Raw genomic sequence first — 22,386 nt, 5'->3', positions numbered from 1 at the left:
CCTGCACACAGATTTGCATTCATTTTCCTCTAATATCTTCTGAAATAGCGGGGCAGCTGCATTTGTTGTCAAATACGGTTTAAAACTCCCTTTCAGGACAGCATCGTTACCTACGTGACGGGTGTGGAGATCCATTTTCCCTCTCCAGTCAACAGTATCAGATCTAAGAGGATTTGTCTCAAAGTCTCCTAATTTGATAATCAGATTTAAATCGCCTTGGTGCGTGTAATCAGGGGTTAAGTTCTAATAAGCGACTTGAAACTGTGCAAGGAAAAAAAAAAGGAGAAAGAACAGCAGAGTGAGTTCTGTGCAAAAAAGATATTTGCAATCTCGCAAGAACAGACAAAACATCCTGCAACATGCGCCTCGGTTTGTTTCATCTAAAGAGGAAAAGAAAGAGAACATTTTTATAACAAAGGGCCTCTCTTAGTTTCTCCTCATATTTTTTTTCCACCCCCACAAATTGAAACTCTGATTTCTCCTTAAACAATAATAATAATAATAATAATAATAATATATTTTTTAAAAAGTCAGAAATCCACACCCTCATTTTTGTGACTGGGCAATTTGGCAATAGATTGTGTAGAGGTGAAAGCAACAGCTTATAATTCACTTATCTTTGGCAGCAGCTATTAACCCTCAGCACCAGCTAGATAGATTGCTCAGGATATAGCACACATCTCTCTTCCTCGCACCCTCCTCCTCCTCCTCCTCCTCCTCTCCTCCTCCTCCTCCTCCTCCCCTCTCTCTCCCTCCATCCTCTCCTCCTTTTCACCACTAATGAACCGAATTGCTCGCTTGCCCCTCTCGGACAGAGTCGGACATGTAGGCAGTTGTGGCTCTTTAAAAAATGATTAAGATGTTTCTGATTATTACTGATTTTTTTCCCTTCTCTCTCTTACAGGACGTGCATGAAATAAAGAAAAGACACAGAACCTTTTTTTTTTCTTTTCCTGAAGTTTGTTTAATGTCATGAGAGACACTGTGGCTCTGATTCTTTTAAAGCCCATTTAAAGGAGGTCAGGAGATCTGACTTTATCTTCTGTAAATGGCACAGTGGTGTGATTGGCTTTTGTTTTTTCCACGTTATTAACATGGTTGCTAAGGAACTATGTCTGGATTTGTTTTCAAAAAAAAAACTTTTGCTCGCATGTTATTCTCGGCAATAAATAAAGAAATCTCTCTGTGGCTATGCGATACACAAGCACAAAAAAAAAAAAAATCAATCAATCTGCTGTTGAAAAGAAACCTCTCAGTGAATAGCGACTGCAAATTAATAGATTCATAATCACGTCTGATTCTCTGAAAATCAGCGTTGTATTAATCACATTTTAATAACAATAAAACAACCCGCAGCGCAAAAGAAAGAAAAAGAAAAAAGAAAAGAAAAAGCACACAACGTGGATGTATCAGTTCTGTGAAGAAACATGATCTGCCATCATTGAAAGATGATTTATGGCCCTTGTATTCACGCAGCTATCGAGATGCTTTCGATACATTAGTGAACAAACAACCTCATCAAGTCAATTTGTAATAACGCTTTACAAATTTAATCGAGTAAATATGTCAAAAACTATTAATTTTAACCCAATATAATAAAAGTAATCACGGAAATTGCTATCATTAGGCCAGCTAAGAAAAAAAAAAGATATAATCAGCAATGAATCCTTAATTCCGAGTTATTATTATTATGGATTTTTTTTATTATTATTATTATTTTTTTTCTCCTCATTATGTGTGATGGTTACACCCGGTTGAATTCTTTCCATATCATTAAAAAAATCACACTCACCACATATAGGGGCCTAAGCAAGAGGAAAAGTGGAGCGAATGAGTGTTCTCAGGCTGCTGCACTATTGGGCTGTACCCGTACGGTGGAGCGCCGCTGCCTGACAGGAAGCGTCAGAGCGCCAAATATGGTCAAAGCCCCGCCCCGTCCGCGTCATATTCTGACAGCGCCTCTCCCGTGGGTTTAGAGTTTTGGCTCCCGGGAAAGATTTCAGTCCTCGGGGAAAGAGGGCTTAGTTTTGCATGTTCCCATCCATCCTGCACGACGCGAAAGGGCCCCTTATCCACCTCTCCTGTGTACTAGGAACACCTCCACTGGTGATCAGCCTTTGCCTGTGTTTGTCTTGTGGAGAAAGCAGCAGCACCTTTTTGCAGGAGTGGGTTTTTTATTCAACAAGAAGTCCTGAAGGTTTTGGATGCGGGTGCTTCAGGGATGTGGGCACTTTGAGAGCAGCATCACCCACAAACACAAACAACTGCCATCGATTTTTCTGTGAATAGCACGAAAGAAAAAAAAAAAAAAACAAGAGAGAGAGAGAGAAAGAAAAAAAAACAAAAAAACAAAGAGGAACAATAGCAACACAAAAAAAAAAAAAAAAAAATCTTGTCTATTGAACAATTCACTTTTCCAGCCTGTGGATACCGCTCTAACTAAGTACAGCACTTTGAGAATTGTTCACATCGGACGGACTGAAGAGGGAGGCAAGACCTGTGGACCGGGTTTTCCCTCGCAAGTCTGAATCGGCTCTCGCTACTTATCCCGTGAAAAAAAAAAGAAAGCGAAAAAAAAGAGAAAAGCAACCCTAAAGGATAACACGCTTGGACGTTTATTTTTTTCCCCCCCTTTAATTTTCAGCAGGAGGCTCTTTTTTTCCACGCAAATTGTCCTAAATGTTTGGGATTCAGGAAACTATACCGCGCGGTGGGACGACGATGAAGGAGGAACCGCTGGGTGGACTGAACTCGGTCCGCTCCTGGATGCACACAGCTGGGGTGGTGGACGCGAACACAGCCGCGCAAAGGTACGCATGCCAAAAAGCATCTGATTTTTCTCACGCATTCCCTCCTCATCATATCGACCCCTCAATCCCCTGAATACTCTGTATCAATTACGGTCTCCCAATAAATGCCCCCCCTTCGGCTTTTCCCTTCTTTCATTACATCAGATTACCCATTATTGTGACAAATCAAGAAATCTCCCCCCGTATACTCCAGCGTGCTTTTCTCCCCTCGCATCTCTCCCAATGTTTTCCATCCGCCTGCTCCATCATCTAGTATCCTCCGGTGTCCGGTGCTTAACCGAGATGGTCTCTTGTTTTCTCCCCGCAGCGGTGTCGGCTTGGCACGGGCACATTATGAAAAGCAGCCCCCTTCCAACCTCAGAAAATCCAATTTTTTCCATTTCGTCCTGGCGCTGTATGACAGACAGGGTCAGCCCGTGGAGATCGAAAGGACAGCTTTTGTGGACTTTGTGGAGAAAGAAAAAGTAAGCGGGGTTTTTATTTTAGAAGGGAAAAAAACACACACACGCACCCCTCGTACAATAATCAGCACATGTATCGAAATTACGCTCTCTGAAATGGCAGTGGGTTGCTAAAAAAGAGGGGTGTCAGGTGTAATATTGATTTTAAAAAAACAATTCAGTTGATGACAGAGAGTCGTTTTAAAGCTGCTTCTCTTCTTGAATATATATATTTTTTGAAAAAAAATATTTCTCATGTCACCACGCAGACGTGTGCTGGCTTGTGATGGGAAGTTGTGTTGCTGTGGTTGATTTTTTTTTTCTCCACAAACTGTTGTCTCCTGCAGGAACCAACCAGTGAAAAAACTAACAATGGGATACATTACAAACTACAGTTATTGTACAGCAACGGTGAGTTCAAGTGTCGTCGATATTTTTGCAAACACGTGCAAATGCATCGAGCTTAAGTTTGCCTGCATGCATGAGAGCACCTGCAATAATATTTATCACGACGACGATGATGATGATAATAATAAAAGCAGAGTGATGAGTGTCTGAGCTTTTCACATTTTTTATTGCATGTTGCTTAACTTTTGTTGGGCTTCATGTTTTTGTGTTTATTGCCTGCAAATTCACAAGTGCTCTTCTTCTTCTCCTTCTTCTTCTCCTTCTTCTCCTTCTCCTTCTTCTTCTTCTTCTCCTTCTTCTTCTCCTCCTTCCCTCCCCAGGCGTCAGAACAGAACAGGATCTTTACATACGGCTAATCGATTCCATGACGAAGCAGGTAAGCTGCTGTTACACTTGTTTCTCTTAACGCGTGTGCAACACATCCATGGTTCTACTTGTGCAGAGAGAGAGAGAGAAAAAACAAACTCTTAACACGCCGTGCAAAATCATCACCCCCAGAGATGCACAACACAACCACACGCGTGTTTTTTTTTTGTTTTTTTTTTGGAAAGAAGAGAAAAAAAAATAAAATAAATAACCTCGATTGCAAAAAAATGCATCTGTGGCACAAACTAAAATCATATTACGGCTGTAACAAGAGCAGACAGCTTCCATTTTGACTGTTTAATGCTCGGCTCCATATCATATTGCACGAGTGTAAAGTCAATTTTAGTCAGGGCAGAGTTGGGCTTCTTCGCAGGGCTCAGTTTGTCCAACATTAACATTTAAACACTGCGTCTGCTCCATATGATCTAATATGACTTCCTCCCCCCGCAAAGAGTCAGAGGTGACGCTCTAAACACATTTCTTTAAAAAAAAAAAAATGCATCAGGTATTATATTTATAAATAATAATAATAAAAATCCTTCATCTTCCTCTTCTCAAGCATCAGGGTGACTTTTTTTTTAATTTTTTTTTTTTCACCCAGAGCCCAGCGCGCTAAAATGTTATTATAAAGTCTTAACGCGCGTCTCGAGCCCAACGCAAACATTTGCAAACGTGATTATAATTCTTGAAATAAAATCACGCGCCGTCATTCGAGCCCTGCATCTCACTTTTCCTTATTAAATCGAGGCTTTAAGGTTGAAGCCTCTCCCCCCCCCACAACCCTCCCCCTGAATAGAGCCGTGGAACAGGGAGGCAGCGTGGACCCCACCGGTCACACACATTCCTGTGCGAATGATCCGAGTCAATGACGCAGAACAAGCAATTTATGGATTTGTGTTTCTACAGCTGCAAACAGCGACATAAATCACACCAATACAGATAATCGCCCGGTTTCCCAGACGATGAAAAAAAAAAAAAAAAAAAAAAAATAGAAAAAGGAGCAAAAATTAAAAAAAAGACAGATAAAAAAACCATCAGGTCAAGTGGGACAGATTTTAAAATACGAGGAGTGATGCGACCTGGTTCAGATACGTCACTTTTCTCACGATCACTCTCATATTGGCCTCAAAAATATTTAAATAATAATTAACAATGCCTGTCAGATTTAAAGGAATAACACGCTGTTTATTTTCTTATTTTTATTGTTTGTGTTATTTCTCAGGTATTTAGTCGATAATGTGCTGCCTTTAGCTTCGCGTTTTTCTTTTCTTTTCTTTTCTATTTTTTTTCTCTCTCTCTCTCTCTCCCTTCCACCCGGTGCCGGTTCAGTGTTGCCTACGAGGGGAGTTGAAGTGTCTATCCTTAGAAATGGAAGAAGGAGGGAGGGATCGAGGGAGGGAGAGAAGAGCGGCAGAACTGATAGCTCCACGCCATCTGTTTCAGCCAATGCTCAAAAATTACTCAACCGTACCGCCAGACACCGCTTTTTATCCACAGAAAGATCATTGTTAGCGGCTCAAAATAAACAACAGATTGCCCATTAACACTTTCCCCCAAATATCCCCAGATTATAAGCATATTGATGACACTTCTATTGGATCTCTCCTTATGAAAATCCCTCTGTCTCTCTCTCCTTCTCTGTCTGTCTGTCTGAGCCACAGGATATTATCTAGATTAATAAAGAAAAAAAAAATACAATTTAATGTTATTATTCTCATCATTGGCATTCATTTTGTGATTATGTTTTTTTTGTTGTTATTATTATTATTACAGCCACTAGAATTATTCTCACTGGCTTCATTATTATTATTGTTGCTGGTGGTTATTTTTGTAATTATTCAGATAGGTGTCATTGATGTTTATATTAATTAATATAATTTATAACACTAAGAGATTGCTGATTATCCTGACCGCGTTCCGTGTTTAACCTTTGCTCTCGTGTTAGAAAATATTCCAGCCGTCAGTGTCATCATGTGTATTCATGCCCTGATTTATTTTATCAAGTGTAAAAACAGCAGAAACGTGACTCTAATTATTTGCCAGTTAATGTGTGTTTAAAGAGATGACTGTGTTTTCACTCTGCTTCCATCTCATTTCCTCTTCTTTTTCTTTTTTTCAAAGGCCATAGTTTATGAGGGCCAGGACAAGAATCCAGAAATGTGCAGAGTTCTTCTTACTCATGAAATTATGTGCAGGTAAGCATTATTATTTTTCTCTCTCTCTCTCAATCTCTCTCTCTCTCTTTTTTTTTTTTTCACCGCTTGGTCCATTTTGCAGATCCAGGCAAAAAGTAATTCCCTCCCCTTCAATAAGTTTTGACACTCATGATGTGATGCAGCAATCCACGCTGTCCTGTGGTCCTCCAGCAGCCACAGACACACAGAGAGGGAGAGAGAGAGAGCTAGCTGCTGTCATTTCCAACTTTGATACGCTGTGATTCAACTTTGATACGAATATGAATATGACAGTGAAAGTGAACTGACTGTCTTCCTCAGTGAGGGGAAATTGAATGTGTAATAAACAGCCAGTGACAGTGCGCACAAGTTATGTTTGTTAATTTGCGGGTTTATTTTATTTTATTTTATTTTTTTTACATGTAAAGAAAAGCCTGCCAGAGACAATGTGTTTTCTGTTAAGTTATGCACACAAGTCGCACGCTATGTATCAGTTTTTTCTCTCTCTCTCTCTGTCTCTCTCTCACTCCGGCACACAGAGTCAGTTCTCGGTTGATCCCACCTGTCAACAATGATCAGCGAGCCTTTTAGCGTCATTTAACCACATAAATCTCAACCTCTCATATTGCGCTGCTATTCAGCGGTGTCATTGATACTAAAAGGAAAAACGCCTTTTGTTGTTATTGTTGAGCTCAGCATGAGCTTTGTGAACATTGAATTCGGATACTGTCGGTTAACCTCTCCTTTGTTGCACCGGTGCATTGTTCAAGTTACTGGTTGGGAGCAAGTGCAGCATGAGAGCTGAGAATGATTTGTCTTTTTCCATGCATAAACTCATCACTCACGCTCAATTTATACAAGCATCCATCACTTATTTGTGACACGTTGAATATGCTTGTGCTCTGGAGGTAATATTTTTTTTTTGTGTGTGTGTGTCAGGAAAAGGTGCGTTTTGCTGCTGAATAAAGAAGTGCTCTGTCAGATAAGAAGATATGCATGATAAGAACAGCTCTAATAAGAATAATCTTTTGATATCTTATTTTTTTAGGCTTGCGATTTGAACTGCTTTTTTGAATTATGTTTTTCCTCTAATACTATTAGGCGCCTCGGCTATAAAACACATCTTTATTACTGCTGCTAGAAAGTCATGTAAATCAGACTTATTTAAATAGCGTGTGCTTGACTGACAGTAGCTTTGCACAGAATCTTTGTTTTCCTCTCCGCACCATATGGCATAAATCAATCTCATTCTCATATGTTTATATGTTTTCATTTCCGATGGAAGCTGGGATGATGTATTTGTTTATTTTTGCAGTTTTTGATTCAAGTCCCAATCAAAGAAGTGAGAGGCAGCGAGCTATAGGCTTAGGGAGGAGATGGCTGAAACATGTGGTGGAAGATAGATTAGTGCTTTTGAGGCCATAATTGATAAATGCCCCGCAGAAATATTGGTTGAGGGTGGCACCTTGCATCTCCCTCAGAAATAGCAGCTTGGCAATTAGAGGTAAACAAAAGCTGAAGCTGTGAAAAGTGACTCCCCTGCCTCCTGGCCCAATCCCCACTCCCCTCCCCTCCAACACTAAGCCAAACAACACAACATGTTGTTTTCACCATTTTTATCAGCCATCAGCATCAATGGAATGGATAGATTGAGTGAAGGAAATCTCATGGCAATTTTTTTTTATTTATTTTTTTTTTAACCGATATCAAAAACCACTCCAAGGCACTTGCTAAATGTATGTGGTTCTGTGTGCATTATTTATTTATTTTTATTTATTTAGCAAAGTGTTGCTCATTCTGAAACACCCTTGTCTATGTTCCCACAGCCGATGCTGTGACAAGAAAAGCTGCGGAAACAGGAACGAGACTCCATCAGACCCTGTGATCATTGACAGGTAAGCTGTGCGCCGCTTCGCTTGGTGTTTGTGAACGAGTAAGTGAATGAGTGAGCGTCTGAGTGACTAAATGGATGAGTGACTGAGGCACACGGACGAGCTGGTGAACAAATGAGTTCCCTCCCGGTGTGCCAGACGGCCCAGTTGGTCTGACTTGCATCTTATAGCCCACAGTGTGGGAACTGTGGGTGATTCTGTGTGAGTGGCTGAGGGGCGTCTTTCCCAGGTACCTGTGCACCGAGGGGCGGTCACCACCTGGATAGGGTTTGTTCAATCACAGGTGGTTCAATCACCAGAGGATCATGCTGGGAATACACCTAATTAGCTTAGGCAACTTCACATTTATTTGGCTGGCTTCTCCTCTTTGTTTACGACGGTGACGCTTACACTGTCAATAGTTGTTTTTCATTGACTGTTTCCTTCTCTCAAGTTAGCTGCGAGCTAGACGCCATTAAAGTTTCGTTTTAGAAGGGATAAACATTTTATGTCTGCTGTTTTGTTCTGCACCTTCGGGGGAAGCTACACCTGCCACATTTATATTACCTTCATCTCTTTCTAAAGAGGGAGAATAAATGGCCTCGTCTCTGGCATTGACATTTTTCTCACACTGTGAAACTATATGTCCTGCTCAGTTTGAATATGTTTAGGTAGTTATGCGTGTGTGTGTGTGTGTGTGTGTGTGTGTGTGTGTGTGCTGGATATGAGGGTGAGGTAGGGGGTGTCGTTTGAGCGTCGATCTCAATGTAACTCTCACCACGTAGCGGGGAGAGACAGCAATGCTAATGTTTGACTAGCCGGAATCACTGTTTGCTTAGTGGAGAATGCCTGGTATCTGACAGAGGGGACAACTCTCTTATTAGTAATCAAATAGGGCTGAGCAGTTGTTGCTGCCACTCCACTCCAGCGGCTTCTCATGCATCAGGAAGTAGGAGCTGGCTGCCCTGGGAGCCTGGATGGATTACCAGAGCTACTGCTGTCTGAACTCAAACTCACACACACACACACACACACAGACGAGGACACAAACACTCAGCAGACAGACAGACAGACACCCACACACAAGCGTGCACGTCCTCATGCTCGCTTGCGTGTTGTTTATGTTTTCACGCCTGACAGCCACAGTGCATCATATACCCCAAAAAAAGCACTGAGGGATCGCTTCATTTATTAGTCGAGTGCATTTGTTAGCGAGGGGACGACAGCGCGAGCATTAACATATAACTTGAGACGTCTACTTTGCCTAATTTCCGCCGCTTTTATGTTTGCTTTGTGTCTCTCTGCTTGCCTTTCTTTTTTTTTTTTACTGCTTAGAGTTTCGCACACCATTGTTCTTCAATCTGCGGGACAAAACATGTAACATAAGTACAATAAGCAAAATGAACGCATGGAGAATTAAAGTCAAGAAAGAGGGGTGGGAAAAAAAAAGGACAGGAAAAAAAGAAGCGGATGGATATTGTAAGCTCAACTGGCTCAGGGAGGGCTCGGATTTTCATTGTGACGAGCCTGAATAGGAGTAGAGTATCCCTTTCCTTGCACAATGAGCGGCTCTGTTGAAACACAAAAGCATATGTTCCTCATTAGACCCTCCCATTGTCTCCATGTCGTAACTATGAGCCCGTCAGCTCACCCTAACAGACCCACACAGGTTCCCAGTGACTGAGGGAGGCTTGCGGAGAGGGGTGCTTGTGAAAGGTTGCAGGGTTTAGCAAGAGTTACGGACCTGACCAGAGCACACTGTAAGATTATTTACCGCAATCACTCGACTGTTCCCGCTGTGCATATGGGTAAGCTTTTAGTTAAAGCTCCCATGTTTTACAGCCATTTCTGTTACATCTGTCATTTTCTCATGCACATCATTACAGGCACCTGTGCTGCGGTCGCTGCTGGCAGAAACTGATTATTTCCAATTGAGTAGAACATAGTTGAGTGACATAAACCTAGAGGAGAGGTTTGATTGTTGAATCAGGCATGTCTCATCTGTCTACAATTACAGTACGAAAACCAGCGAGCACTGCCACATTTCCTAGAGAAACAGTAGCATGGCCGAAACCTTAAGAAACAGATTTGGAGTGAATCATTGATGGCGTTCACTCGCTGTAACATTTTCCCAGATGGTAAGAGGGGAAAGCGCACACAGCTAGCTGGCATCTAGCAAGACATTAACTGGCGTTCCCATGGATCTGGCATATCCAACGGAGTTTGGGAAACTTATCATTCCAAATGTGTCCTATTTTCCTGCGGTCAAGCCAGACATCTGTTTACCCTATTTTCTCTCAGAGTTTTGATACAGATTTTCACTCAGATTTTTATAGGAGGAAGGATTCTCTTTTAAAAAAAAAAAAAAAAAAAAAAAAAGTTGGTTAGATATAGGCCCAACAGCTGTCACAAAGTTTCAGCACTGCTTGGTCTCTAAATATTTCAGCACTTACATTTGATGCCCTTGCATTATTCATACTCCTTTTTTGGATGAAGAAAAGGCCCTATTTTAGTTGCATTTGGGTGGGTTTATGTGTTGTGACTCAAATCTCAATATCTTTTAAGGAACGTCGCTGCATATTTTGCTCCACACAAAGAAAAGTCTATTGTCTTTCAATAGCACAAGCGTACTTTTTTTCCCCCCCTTTCCTTCCAATATCGGTTCAGGAAAAAAAAAAAAAAAAAAAAAAAATTCAAAGTCACTCGCTGCTGCTTACGTTAAATAAAAGAAACAGTAAATTTAACTTGTGACTAATTGTAGATCTGTGGCTGTAACCGCATCACTCTCTGCAGTTCAGTCTAATCATCTCTCCCCTTTATAAATCCAGCAGTGCTACAGATGTCACATTTATAAGTTAATGGTGCCTTAAAGTAAGTGGGGGTGTAGGTTTATTCAGTCGGTAATTTGAGTCTTTAGAATTATAGTGATGAGGTACCCAATATCTGATTAGATGCTTTTCCCATTTACAGTGCATGTAGTGTATAGCCAAACATAACTCAATTTGCGATGACTCTCCTGGTCTGGTATCTGTCTTCACTCTCTTGCATATTGACTTTGTCTTCTCTTGTGTGAAAGATTAGATACATTGTCCGGGCTCACACATGGATTTTGTAATAAGACAGCACATGTTGTTGAAAGAGGAGAGAAAATGACTCATTCTGCGTGTCCGGGTTCAAAGGTCACGTTTCTACTCGGAGAGGGCTGCAGCAATTTATGCAAGTCGAATCGAGACAGACGGCAGGGAGAGCGTGGTATCAGTGTGTATTCTGCCCATATATGAATTCTGAATTTAATATATGTTCATACAGTTTAACATCCTGTGTCAATTTACGCTGCCATTCACAAACGGATTGTGGAGCAGATCTAAACATGTCAGCTCCATTTATTCCAGCCGCTACGGCACTCCCTTTCACTTCCTGTCACAAAGGTCAAAGAGCAGCGACCTTTGGAGTGCAGCCCGGCCACTGAATAATTCATGACATTGACTTGTTTTTTCCCTTATTTTTCCCCTTGTCTCTTCTTTTTTTTTTGGTCAGCACACATGGTTGTGCTGTGGGAGGCTTTTATTCATTTAGCTCATTTATAAAGGCCTCACCGCACCTGTTCGTGTGTTAATGCAATTAAATTTTGGCCTAATGTAAATTTTGCTTAGCTTTCCGTTATGTCCCTCATTAGCCAGCCTGTATTTTCTAAATGACTTTGCGTTATCGTTCATTTGTGGAACACCTACGAGGTCATTTCCCAGAGTGCACTTGACTTGTTGTCAAGTTGTTTACCAGGAACAAAAGAGCGCAGTCTTAGAGCGTCTCACATGTGGTTCCCTCGGCCTTCTAAGAAACAAATCGGAAAATTTGTGTGCACCCATCTGGTTTTTGCAAAACCGTGATTACCTCCAAAAGCTGAACAAATGCCAGTATTTATAAGGTCAGCCCTTTATGTGGAAATGTGATGTAAATGAGAATCAGCGAAAGGGGACATTAAACAAAATTAAATTCATTGTCTCCTTTAATGTCATTTACATTTTTGGCTAAGCCCTGGACTGTCAAAGAGGATTTCTAAAACCATTTTAATTGCACATCAGCATTGGAAACGAGGGTGTGTTTTCGCCGAGCGGCTGTCTTGATAACCTGCAAAGAGAAGTCTGTTTATGAAGTACCTAAATGACATGTTTTCACTGCATCTGCAGAGGGGCAATTAAGATGGCACTCGGTAGGTAGTGTTAATCTAGCATTGTGCTCCCACCATCCGTAATGAAAATGATGCAGTGGATGGGGTCACTGTTGTTGTGATTGAGAGTTGATTGCTGCAGGTGTTCCTTCTGGATTTTTTACATTATTCCGCCGAGCCGTGGGACCTGCACCGCACCGTTTCTTTGGGGGCTTTGCAGTGAGTCATTTAAAGCTGTTAACTTGTATAGGAAGTGCTCTCTTTCCATATTTACACACGCGTGCAAACACCTGCGCGCACCTTTTTTTTATTTGTGGCTTAACAACATATCCATCTCGGCGTTTTTTATTTATGGCCGTGTTTGGTCTAATTCATGTGACAGATGTGAATTTTTGACACCCATTGAGAGAACGGGAGAATAAGCTGGCCACCCCTGCCTGAGTCGACGTGATGTTTGAGTGAAGCCTGTCTCCTCCCGTGCCAGAGGAGGAAGAGCAGGAAGTGTTGAGAGCGAAAGCTGTACTTGGCAGCTCTCCTTTGGCTTGCACTTGCCGAAAAATGAAACCCAGACCCTCGCTGCAGCCCCAGAGCCAGAACCTCCTTCCCAGTGCTCCAACATCCAGGATTGGGTAATACTGTTCACTAAGCAAAACATTACCTCAAATTATTCTCGCCCTGTTTTCTATTCCCTCCTCCCTCATGTCGGTTTTATCGCAGTTTGTAAATGTCAAGACACGTACAAAGACGCACAGTATAAATGATATTTTCCAAATTATGCTCACATGTTTGGGTTCACATGAGTGGCGGCTGAACGTAACGTGGTGCCTGACGCTCCCGAGGGAGACCCACCTCACTAGGGTAGGATTCCCCAGTGGCATCAGCTAATGGCAAGACTTGACAACAGCAGAGAAGCCGGGGGTGTTGTGTTTTACTAGCGCTGAGCAGGGGTGATGACTTTAACATGTGTGCAGAGAAAGACGGAGATGCTTGCGTGTGTGTGTGTCTCTGTGCGTGACTGTGTGTGTGCACTCGTGTGTGTGTGTGTGTGTGTGTGTGTGCACGCGCGCTCTGCTAAAGAGAGAGGTGTGCAGTACGAAAGAGTGGCGCGGGCCAACAGAGCGACGGATTCGGCTCCAGCTTGACGGCAGTGAAAGACGAAACATGGTTCCACATGTGTTGAGAAAGAGCAGTCCATCTGTCCATGGAGACAACCCCTCCCCCCTTCACCACCCCCTTCTCTTTCCCTCTTTTCCTTCTCTTCCTCTCCTTCTCTTTACTCCCCTGGTTCACTGCTGACAGAAACAAGGCCAGAGCCGGGGTGATGGGATGAATGCTGGGCCAAGAGCAACACTGGACCTTGTATACACACACGGTTACGCACACATGGAAATAAGAAAAAGGTTATCGAAAGATTTTCTCTCGGTGCATATGTTGTTAAAGTTTACTATCTCCGTTCGCATTTGCCGACTTGGTTTAGCGCAGCGTTAATGTGATTTAAATCTGGCTGTGGAGCAATGTGAGTGATTTATTTTGATATTATGAAAGAAAACAATCGCTCAAGATTTATTCACTTTTCCCCGACACACTGCTGCAATAAGCCACCGTGGTGAAAATCTTACATTATTGAAATTAAATCTGAAGTGAATAAAACATGCCACTCTTTCTCAAATATTTAGCAGCCCTCCTTTATAATTAAACTTTGTAGCTGTTTTGAAGCCGTTGTTTGGTTTTTTAAAGCATTAATGACGCAGGAGCTTTTGTCAAACAGCTCCTGATTCTTTGTGAATCACATTGAGGTCACTCAGACCAGTGTTTTTTTTTTTAGCCGTTTTTTTTTTTTTTTTTCTTTTGAATAAGGGTCTCCTTTCTTTCTCTTGGCATGTTCTCACTCCCATTCAATCCTTATTAGGTTTCCCCTAATTGTCAAACAAACTGTTGGGTCAACCTCAGTCGTATCTGGCCGTAAAACAGCACATTAGGCCCTGGTGAGGGATATATGTGGTATTTCATCGGAGACGGAGTAATGCTGGGGTTTTATGGTTAAGTACCAGTTCACGCCCACGCCATTTGTTTCGCATTAGAGTGGAGGTTTTGTAAATCAGATCAATATGTTCGCTGAGATGTGATTCCTTGTCGGGATCTCCCGAGTCGTTCTTTCCTCAAGTATTTTTCTTAGGGGACTGGTTGTCGATGCACTCTTCCTCCGCTCCCCCCCCTCCCCTACCCTCCTCTCCCTTTCTCCCTACCTCTGTCAGTCCCTCCCTCCATCTCCACCTCAATCTATTTCCATTTTCTGAATGTAGCAATTTGTAGTGTGACACAGGCAAGATTAGGATGGGAAGCAGTCTGAAGATTTCATCGGACATGGTCCTGCTCCCGCTGGTGTGAGGTCACAGGACAAAGATGGGGGGAAATTCAGGGATAGGGTCATCAGTTACCTCGGGGAAACGAGCTGGTCCGCTGGCTGCTCTGTTGGCCCCAGGGGTGCCCGGGATGTATCGGAGGAGAAGCCCCTGAGAAAGAGCCCTGAACCAGTGTCATTTATTAAAAGTGACAAGTTATTTCTAACTATAGCTCTGTTTTTATTGTTTTACAATGCTGTCATTTGGAACAGTGCCTTTCTCTTCAGGAATCACAAACAAGTGATGAATGGACGGGGCGACCTGCTTTTTTAACATACACACATGCTCGCTGCACTTTGGCGACACATGCGTGCTGTTAAAATTACATTACGTGTTTTCTCGCCGTGTTTAAATTAAACAAATGTGCGGGTTTAATAAAGATGGACCTTTCGATAAGTGTAACGAAAATATTTCACCATTCACCCGTTTTCTCCAGGACATTTGTTCAGTAAATTAATAACAGCTTACAGTATGAATCTCGGGCTGACCTCGGCATAATCAGGACCAGAAGTTCCACACAACATGACCACAATGTGGTGTGTGTGTGTGTGTGTGTGTGTGTGTGTGTGTGTGTGTGTGTGTGCAGAGTGCAGAGCTTCAGTGTCTATTTTAGTGTTTAAGTTGGTCAGAGTTTCTTTTATTAAAAAAAAAAAAAAACCTTCATGCTCATAATGGAATATTTATTCAATGTTTGACCAGTGCTCCTCATTGAGGGTCACTGAGGTACAATGCTCCCCCTCTCTTTTTTTTTTTTTTACTGCCTGCCCCGACTGCGTTAATGATATATGACAGAAATTTCCTTGAGCTGGTTCAGTGGCAAGAAAGGTCCTGGCTAGTCTATATCAATCCATCTGACTTATGTTCCCATGTCTTGAATTACCGCTTGATGGAAACCTGCTGTGGGCTCCTCTTGCCAATTGAAATCAGATCTCCTCCACAGCCTGGTGTGATATTGATCCATATTCAACACCCGGGCAGCCGATCGATCAGTATTGATTTACAATAAAAAACACTCCTCTGCTTGTTCAGCACTGCGATCGATACTTTAAAGCAGAGGGGGAAAAAATATTTAAAAAGGAGAAAAAACAGGATTGTGCCTTTTTTTTCTGCCCCTCTTTTTTTAACCACACAGTGACCAGCTGGAATATATAAAAATGTGAGGAGATGTTTCTTTTCATTAGAGGAGTGACCAAACCTTGACCACACCGGCGAGCAACGACCACATCCGCAGTGAACAATGATCCTCCGCCGCCGTGTGAGACAAACCAATAAAAATGGTTTAACGGGATGACACTTCTATAAGGACTCATTTATTGAAGGAGGTGTGTCTGTTTCTGAATTAGTGGCACATCTGCACTGCAATGGGGAGTGCTAAAACTGTCATATCAAATGTATCTGAAAATTGAAATGGGATGCTAAAAGTGGTGGATCAAGCCCGAGCACTTTAGCTTGATTTCGGCGTGTTAACACGATGACATGATTTCCTGTGGTTTTGATATTAATTTGTGTCTCGCTCTCTATCCCACGCGCACACTCTCGCCGAGCCCCTGCCTCCCACACGGTCATCATTAGGGTCCGGTACAATGTCAAACGCACTGGGACAGGCTAAGGCGACCCACTCAGCTCCGGTCCAGATCCACTTTTCCCCCTGTCACATCTTAGTCCTAATCTCTCGGACTTCCTCCCCTCTGCCAAATAACCGTTCCCATCCAGCAGGTCCCAGCATTGGCCCGCGCTGCCAACATCTGAAAGTTATTATCCCCAATCTCTGACATCCAGGAGTTTACAGTTATATAATGATGGGGAAAACCACATGTCCCCAGAGGCAGAGAACATTTTTGAGATGCCTCCCCATCTGTTTTGGGGGAGCTGCCCATTTTGGGCCAAACTCAGAATGGCAGGCAGGCAGATTTTTTTTTTTTCTCTTTTTTTTTGGGGGCAATTTTTATTTTCTACCACTGGAACAGGCCAGTCTGGGAGTCATTATATGGGGTGATAAAGCAAATCCAATTGGGTCAGGTTCCCCTCCACACAGTGCTGGTGGCACCAGCTCTCCCTGCCTCACTGCTCGTCCCTGACTGTGTAAGTGGTGGTTGTTTGTTTGTCCTAGAGAGGGTGGGCTGGGGGACTAATGCAAGCCCGGGGGCCAGCCAGGTCGGAGGCGACGGTAAACCCGAGCTGCCTGGTGTAGCGGTGCTCCCTCGCTGCTGGCTCGGACTTGTTTGGACTGCAGCTCCGGTTTGCTTTCTTAGAGGGAAGCTGAGCCTCCGTAATCATTGAGCCTTTCGCTCGGGTGGGGAGCGCAGCCGAGACCAGAGGGAGTGATGACATAGGTCCGCAGAGGCCTGGCCCGGTCCACCCCTGCTGCTCTTAGCATATTTATTTTCTCTTCTCATTGTATGGTTTAAGTCACACCATATTATGTTCGGACCTTATGCACGTGCATAGGCACTCAGATGTGATGAGGTGCATGGCGTAAAGCTGTAGACTTTGTTTTTACTAATAACGCCGGGGATTAGTGACTTGCTGACCTCAGTGTAATCTTTATTAGTCTGTTAACCATTTAGTCTAGTTATGAAGCAGCCCAAACTGATGTGAGCGCACACGCAGTTCAGGACTACACGAAAGGGGGAAACTAACCAAATTTCATGGTATTATCAAATCAATACGTAACGGATTGTGTTTTGTTATGTGTAGATGGATGTATGTTTCTGCTAAAGTGTTCCAAAATCGTACAGATTCCGATAATTTAAGACCCCCATCTCGCCCCCCTGGGCACCCTCAAAAATGTTTTATTCAACATCAGCACTCTGTTCTGTTTTGTTACGTTATTGAAATGGGTTGTCGATTCGAATAGAGTCAACCTGGTGGGCCAATCTCATTGTAGCCAGTGGAGAGTGAAAGCCATCTCTGCAGCGTAGGCTCACCAGAACACACACAGAGATTGGACGAGGGGGGCAGTGAGAGCGAGAGTGCCTTCTCCAGATGGAGATCCCAGATATGGGGGGAAATGTCCGGGCCATTTTCCAGGGTTTCCATAATGGGAATCTACCCCTTGCTTGCTTATTAAGTTGTGCACACAAGGAGGAGTGAGGAGAGAGATGGAGAGGAAAGGAGATAAGGGCAGGCGAGGCGAGAGATGGACAACCTGCACGCCGTCACCTCTCTGTTGTAAGTGTCAAGCAGACCCTGTTGGAGAAATCACAGGTCATGTGGATAGATGATTGTCAAAGCACCACATTGATATAAGGGCTCTCTTTTTTCCCTTTGAGCCACGGAGGCGCATGATAAGATTTGTTTTTGTTTTCTGTTGGAGAGGGAGAAAGTATGACGTTGGGGTCAGGGAGGTCGGCCCGGGGGGGTCACGGGGTCGCAGCCTTTTCGGTACCTGAGTAACCTCACATGGCTAAGCCATTTCTCAGGCTCCCTGAAATGATGGCGGGGTGCGGGGGGGAGGGGGGGAGGTTGAAGGGGTGGGCAGGAGAGTGATCTATCAGCGGCAGCAGCAGACATGCAGACAGAATGGCAGCTACTACAGCTAAACAGAGTGAGACAGATAGGCAGAAGTCTCTCATACGTAACACCAGGAGCTTTAAGAAGACAGCGCTGAGTGTTATGGATGCTTGACATTGACCTCTTATACGGCGACGGTGTATTTATCAAGGCTGTAGGACAATAGTGTATTTGTTTGTAAATTATTTAGTTCACTGGGTGAGATGCTGCCTTCCTCACATCACACCTGCCACGTTTTGCGAGATAACAACATTTCTATCCTCCCTTTTGTGCATCTTGTTAGATGTTTCCTACAAGGCTTCGAATTTAGGTGATCATATTTCGAACACTGTCAGCTCTATCAAGTCAAATCTACTTTAAAACGGTAGGAGGGGAAAAAAAAAAGCTCTGAAGCTTACATTTTTCTCGAAGAGAAATATTTGTGTACAGATAGGCCTGTCATTCTGTGAAACAACATTCATGATTCTTTTATTGGTGCTCAGCCATCACCCCCCTCTCTTCCTCTGTGGAAAAAAGGGCTAGTCTACAAAGTGGCTTTTTGCTGTTTGAGAGAAGTAAACTTCATCAGGTCGACGGCGAGGTGTGCTTCACATGTCACTCAGTCGAGCTCCCTCCTAATGAAATGCTGCATACAGATTTCTGCCTGCGGGCTCAGGGGGATAAGACCGTGGTAACAGAATGAAACAAACCCCTTCCCATTCCCTTCACTCACACACACAAACACACGCACATGCAAAAACATACACAGACAAACACACATTCATCCCGCGGTACACACACGCATACACACAGACACACGCACACACTTGCTGGAGAGCATCCATGTGAGGAGATCCAAATCTGCAATTTATTCAAATATTGATATTTCTACTTGTCAGGAGAAAGGTGCCTTGAAATTTCCTCTGAGTACTCCTGTCAAAAAAATAGCAGGAAATATGTCAGATAATTCATAAATGGAGTTCAGCGCTGCAAAGTCAGTTGGGAACAGCAAAAAATATATATGCTTGTCAATGAAGAATAGGGGCAATATTACAGAGACTGCTGCTCATTCTTCCATCATGTCAAGCAAACAGCTTTTGCAGGCCCATAAGTGTATGTTTCCGTCTCTGTGTGTGTGTATTTGTGTATATGCTTGCATATTTGTATATGTCCCGTGTCTGTACATGTGTATGTATATTTATGCATGTGAATGTGTGTGTGCTTTGGCTATGTTGTGACTCCTACTTAGATGTGTTTGTTATCTTTTTCCATCAAGACACCCCATTTCCCATCCCGAAGCAGCCAATGGGAACGTGTCCTCTTTTTTTTTCTGCAGAGGTCCGTAACCGGACGCTGGCCTCCATGTGGTTTGAATTAGGGCCCCCGAAACTGTGAAGGACGCCTCGAATGACGTGAGGCACTTGCAGACCAAATTCCATTCTGCTGAACGGTGGAGAAAAGAGCTCTCCGGAATCCTCCGAGATTTTTTGGCTCAGGCCCGCCAGCGATTAAAACAGGGCGGAAACCAATAACTCAATGAATCATGGGGCAACGTCCCATGAAATCTCTCACTGCTCTGTCACACCCTCATGCAAACCCAAATCAACTCGAACTCTGCTGATTAGTCTTTTTTCCAAAGTGAAAAAAAAGAGAGAAATCGGACAAAAGTCTTGTTCTTTTCTCCCGTGTATTGAACCGAACTTTCACCACTTGGAGCAGAAAAAGCACTCTCTCTGCTGCCTCCTCTCGCTGCTAGTTACCTCCAGTTTTTGACAAAGTGTGGGCTTCCTGATGATGCATCGCTTGACCATGTTGTGCCAAGGCACGACAGAATAGGACTCCACATATCTCCTGCGGTCATGTGATGCCATAGTTCATAGCAGTTGATGAGATGCAGTTTGGCACAGCTTGGGACCCATCTGGGAGATGCAGATACGCAGACAGGAGAAGTATTTTACAGCAATGCATCTGCGCGCTTGAAGAGCTATTTAGCATATGCTGCTATATGAGAGAATTTGCTTTGCTGTTGCCAGCTGCAGATTAGTCTTCATTTCTCAAAAATCCGACAGAACAGATGATGCATAGTTGTAGACGGCTAGCATCGGACAAAATAATGTTTTATGTTAATGCAGCATGTTATTTAGTATTTTTACTTGATTACTCCTGCATTACGTTGACATATTTTGTTAAAATTACACAGGACATTCAAAGTCTTTCTCCACTTTTCCTTGTATCAACAATAACAGTGTCAAGCGGTGCAGTAATGCTGCTGCCAGCACTGGCTGGTTTGTTTCTGTTAGCTCCAGTAGAAGTCAAAGCCCATGCTGCTGCTCTAACTCAAGTGGCTGATATGTTAGGCCATCTAGGGCATGGCAGGCGGTTGACAGTCCATGCAGCCTGTCTACCCACAGGACATCTCCACATAGTGTGTCCACAGTGGGGCCAGTGCTGTCATCTGGGCCCACTATGGACCACTGCTCTGCTGACAGTGAGAGGGTAAACGTTTACCACCTCAATCCCCCATTAACTCGGTGAAGGCGCTTCGATCCTCTGTGAAAATAATGATATTGATTGGAGCTCGGCTCTACAAACGAAATGGTTGCAACTAAAAGAGGGATGGGCCCTTGCATTAGAATATGGGATTTTCGAGGATAAAAGAGTGTTTGAATCTTGTTATATTTTTCCTCTCCTCCATCTCCCTCTAGCTTTCCCCCACCGCCTTGTCTCCTCTCTTTCTGCATTTTTATGTGTGTGCATGTAGTGTGAGAGCCCGCGTGTCTCCTAAGATTACCCTCCGCTATCCCCGCAATCAAACAACAAATGACAACATCATTGCTCAGGCCTTTCAAAATACGACACAAAAAAGTGTGTTGTAGCTACATTAACTTGCAACAACCCCCTAATAGACCCTTGTGGGTTTTGTATCTCTCCGCCTCTCTCTCCTCTCTTCTCTCTCTGCTAGGCTGTCACATATCCACCCCCCTCACAGTGCGAGCCTCCGAGCCTCGGTGGAGATCAGGAGCTCCCTGTCGGAGGTGCTTTGTCACGTAGCCCAGGGAGCGTGGAACTCACCCAGAGCTGTTGAACAAACACAAGCACAGGGGCTGTCAATAGCAGCTCCGCAAACTAATTGCCTGTCAAATGAACCACCCTCGTTAAGCTGCCCTCACACACAGAGACGCGCGTGCACACACACACACACACACATACACACACGCATGCAGTGTGACGTTCGTACACTCGCTCGCACACACACACACACACGCTTGCACACACGCACGCACGCAAGCGCAACCGCACACAGAGCCGATTTGAATCAAAGAGTAGTGATACCTTGTTAGAAGAAAAGACACACGAGTGGCACTTCTCTGTTTGCCGTCTTGTTTCTGCAATCGTTACCGGCGTGTGTAGTGCAGTCACCGTGAGATTGCCATTTTGTTATTATTAAGGGGAACATAGCATCGTATAGAGCAGCTGATGTAATCCAAACACATCCCACACACCCTACAGTATATCAGCTGGCGTAATATTTCATTTTTAAAAACCACTCATTAGATGGTAGCAGAGCTCCATACGCCAAATGTTATTGTTTTTGTGTTTGTTTTGCTTTTTTTTTTTTTTCTGTAGTCATTAGGCAGTAGCAGTGGAGTGCCCAGCGCCTTGTCTGGGTGCCTGTAACAGTGCTGTCGGATTGACACAGCTGGGGAGAGCAGCTTGAGGCTGCACGCTCAGGAATACACAGGGGTGTTCAAAGCCCCTCTCTGAATCCTGATCAGAGCGCTGCCCCGGCCAACTGATGGCCTATTAAATATACATGCGCAGAGGTCAGAGCTGGAGGTCCCGGCTTCCTCCCAGCCATGTGCACTTAAGCGGAAGGGCTGGGCAACAATAAAACCTCCTCTCGCTCCAGCGAGCTCTCCCCTGACACCCTCACCTCCAGTGTGTACGTCAAGTACAGTGCTCACCTAGTGCTATATTACAACTGCCTTTGTGAAAAGGCCAAATGATGCATTTTTTACATGGTTATTATATATTTATATTCAATAACACCAAGGACCACTCTTGCGTCTATCCGTCCGTTTTTTTTTTTCTATTGTCACTGATAAATAGCCTTGCTCGATACAAGCGCGCACACAGTCCACATCACCTCGCCTTTGTAGTTTACCCAAGATTGAGACAAGGAGGTAGAGGGAAGAGCCCCATAATGGCCAGTCATGATTAACATATTCAGAGTGACACTCTCTCTGTGTTCGTT

At 43.6% G+C, this 22,386-nt stretch overlaps 1 protein-coding gene across 31 annotated transcripts in view; it reads left to right on the top strand.

The window, feature by feature from the left end:
- LOC119033424 (transcription factor COE3) overlaps positions 1 to 22,386 on the top strand; it is a 95,232-nt gene that overhangs the window by 24,286 nt on the left and 48,560 nt on the right. For 22 of the 31 annotated variants that reach the window (XM_037123514.1, XM_037123511.1, XM_037123513.1 and 19 more), the window contains 6 exons: positions 905 to 2,810; positions 3,118 to 3,274; positions 3,598 to 3,661; positions 3,979 to 4,034; positions 6,146 to 6,219; positions 8,025 to 8,093. In XM_037123514.1, the coding sequence (XP_036979409.1) occupies positions 2,680 to 2,810; positions 3,118 to 3,274; positions 3,598 to 3,661; positions 3,979 to 4,034; positions 6,146 to 6,219; positions 8,025 to 8,093 (551 nt within the window). In that variant the 5' untranslated portion in view covers positions 905 to 2,679. The remainder of the gene's footprint in view (positions 1 to 904; positions 2,811 to 3,117; positions 3,275 to 3,597; positions 3,662 to 3,978; positions 4,035 to 6,145; positions 6,220 to 8,024; positions 8,094 to 22,386) is intronic. The other 9 variants (XM_037123509.1, XM_037123508.1, XM_037123495.1 and 6 more) reach the window with 2 other exon arrangements.

The sequence above is a fragment of the Acanthopagrus latus genome, chromosome 15, assembly GCF_904848185.1.
Source record: "Acanthopagrus latus isolate v.2019 chromosome 15, fAcaLat1.1, whole genome shotgun sequence".
NCBI classification, from domain to species: Eukaryota; Metazoa; Chordata; class Actinopteri; order Spariformes; family Sparidae; genus Acanthopagrus; species Acanthopagrus latus.
This window is presented reverse-complemented; position numbering and strand designations above follow the sequence as displayed.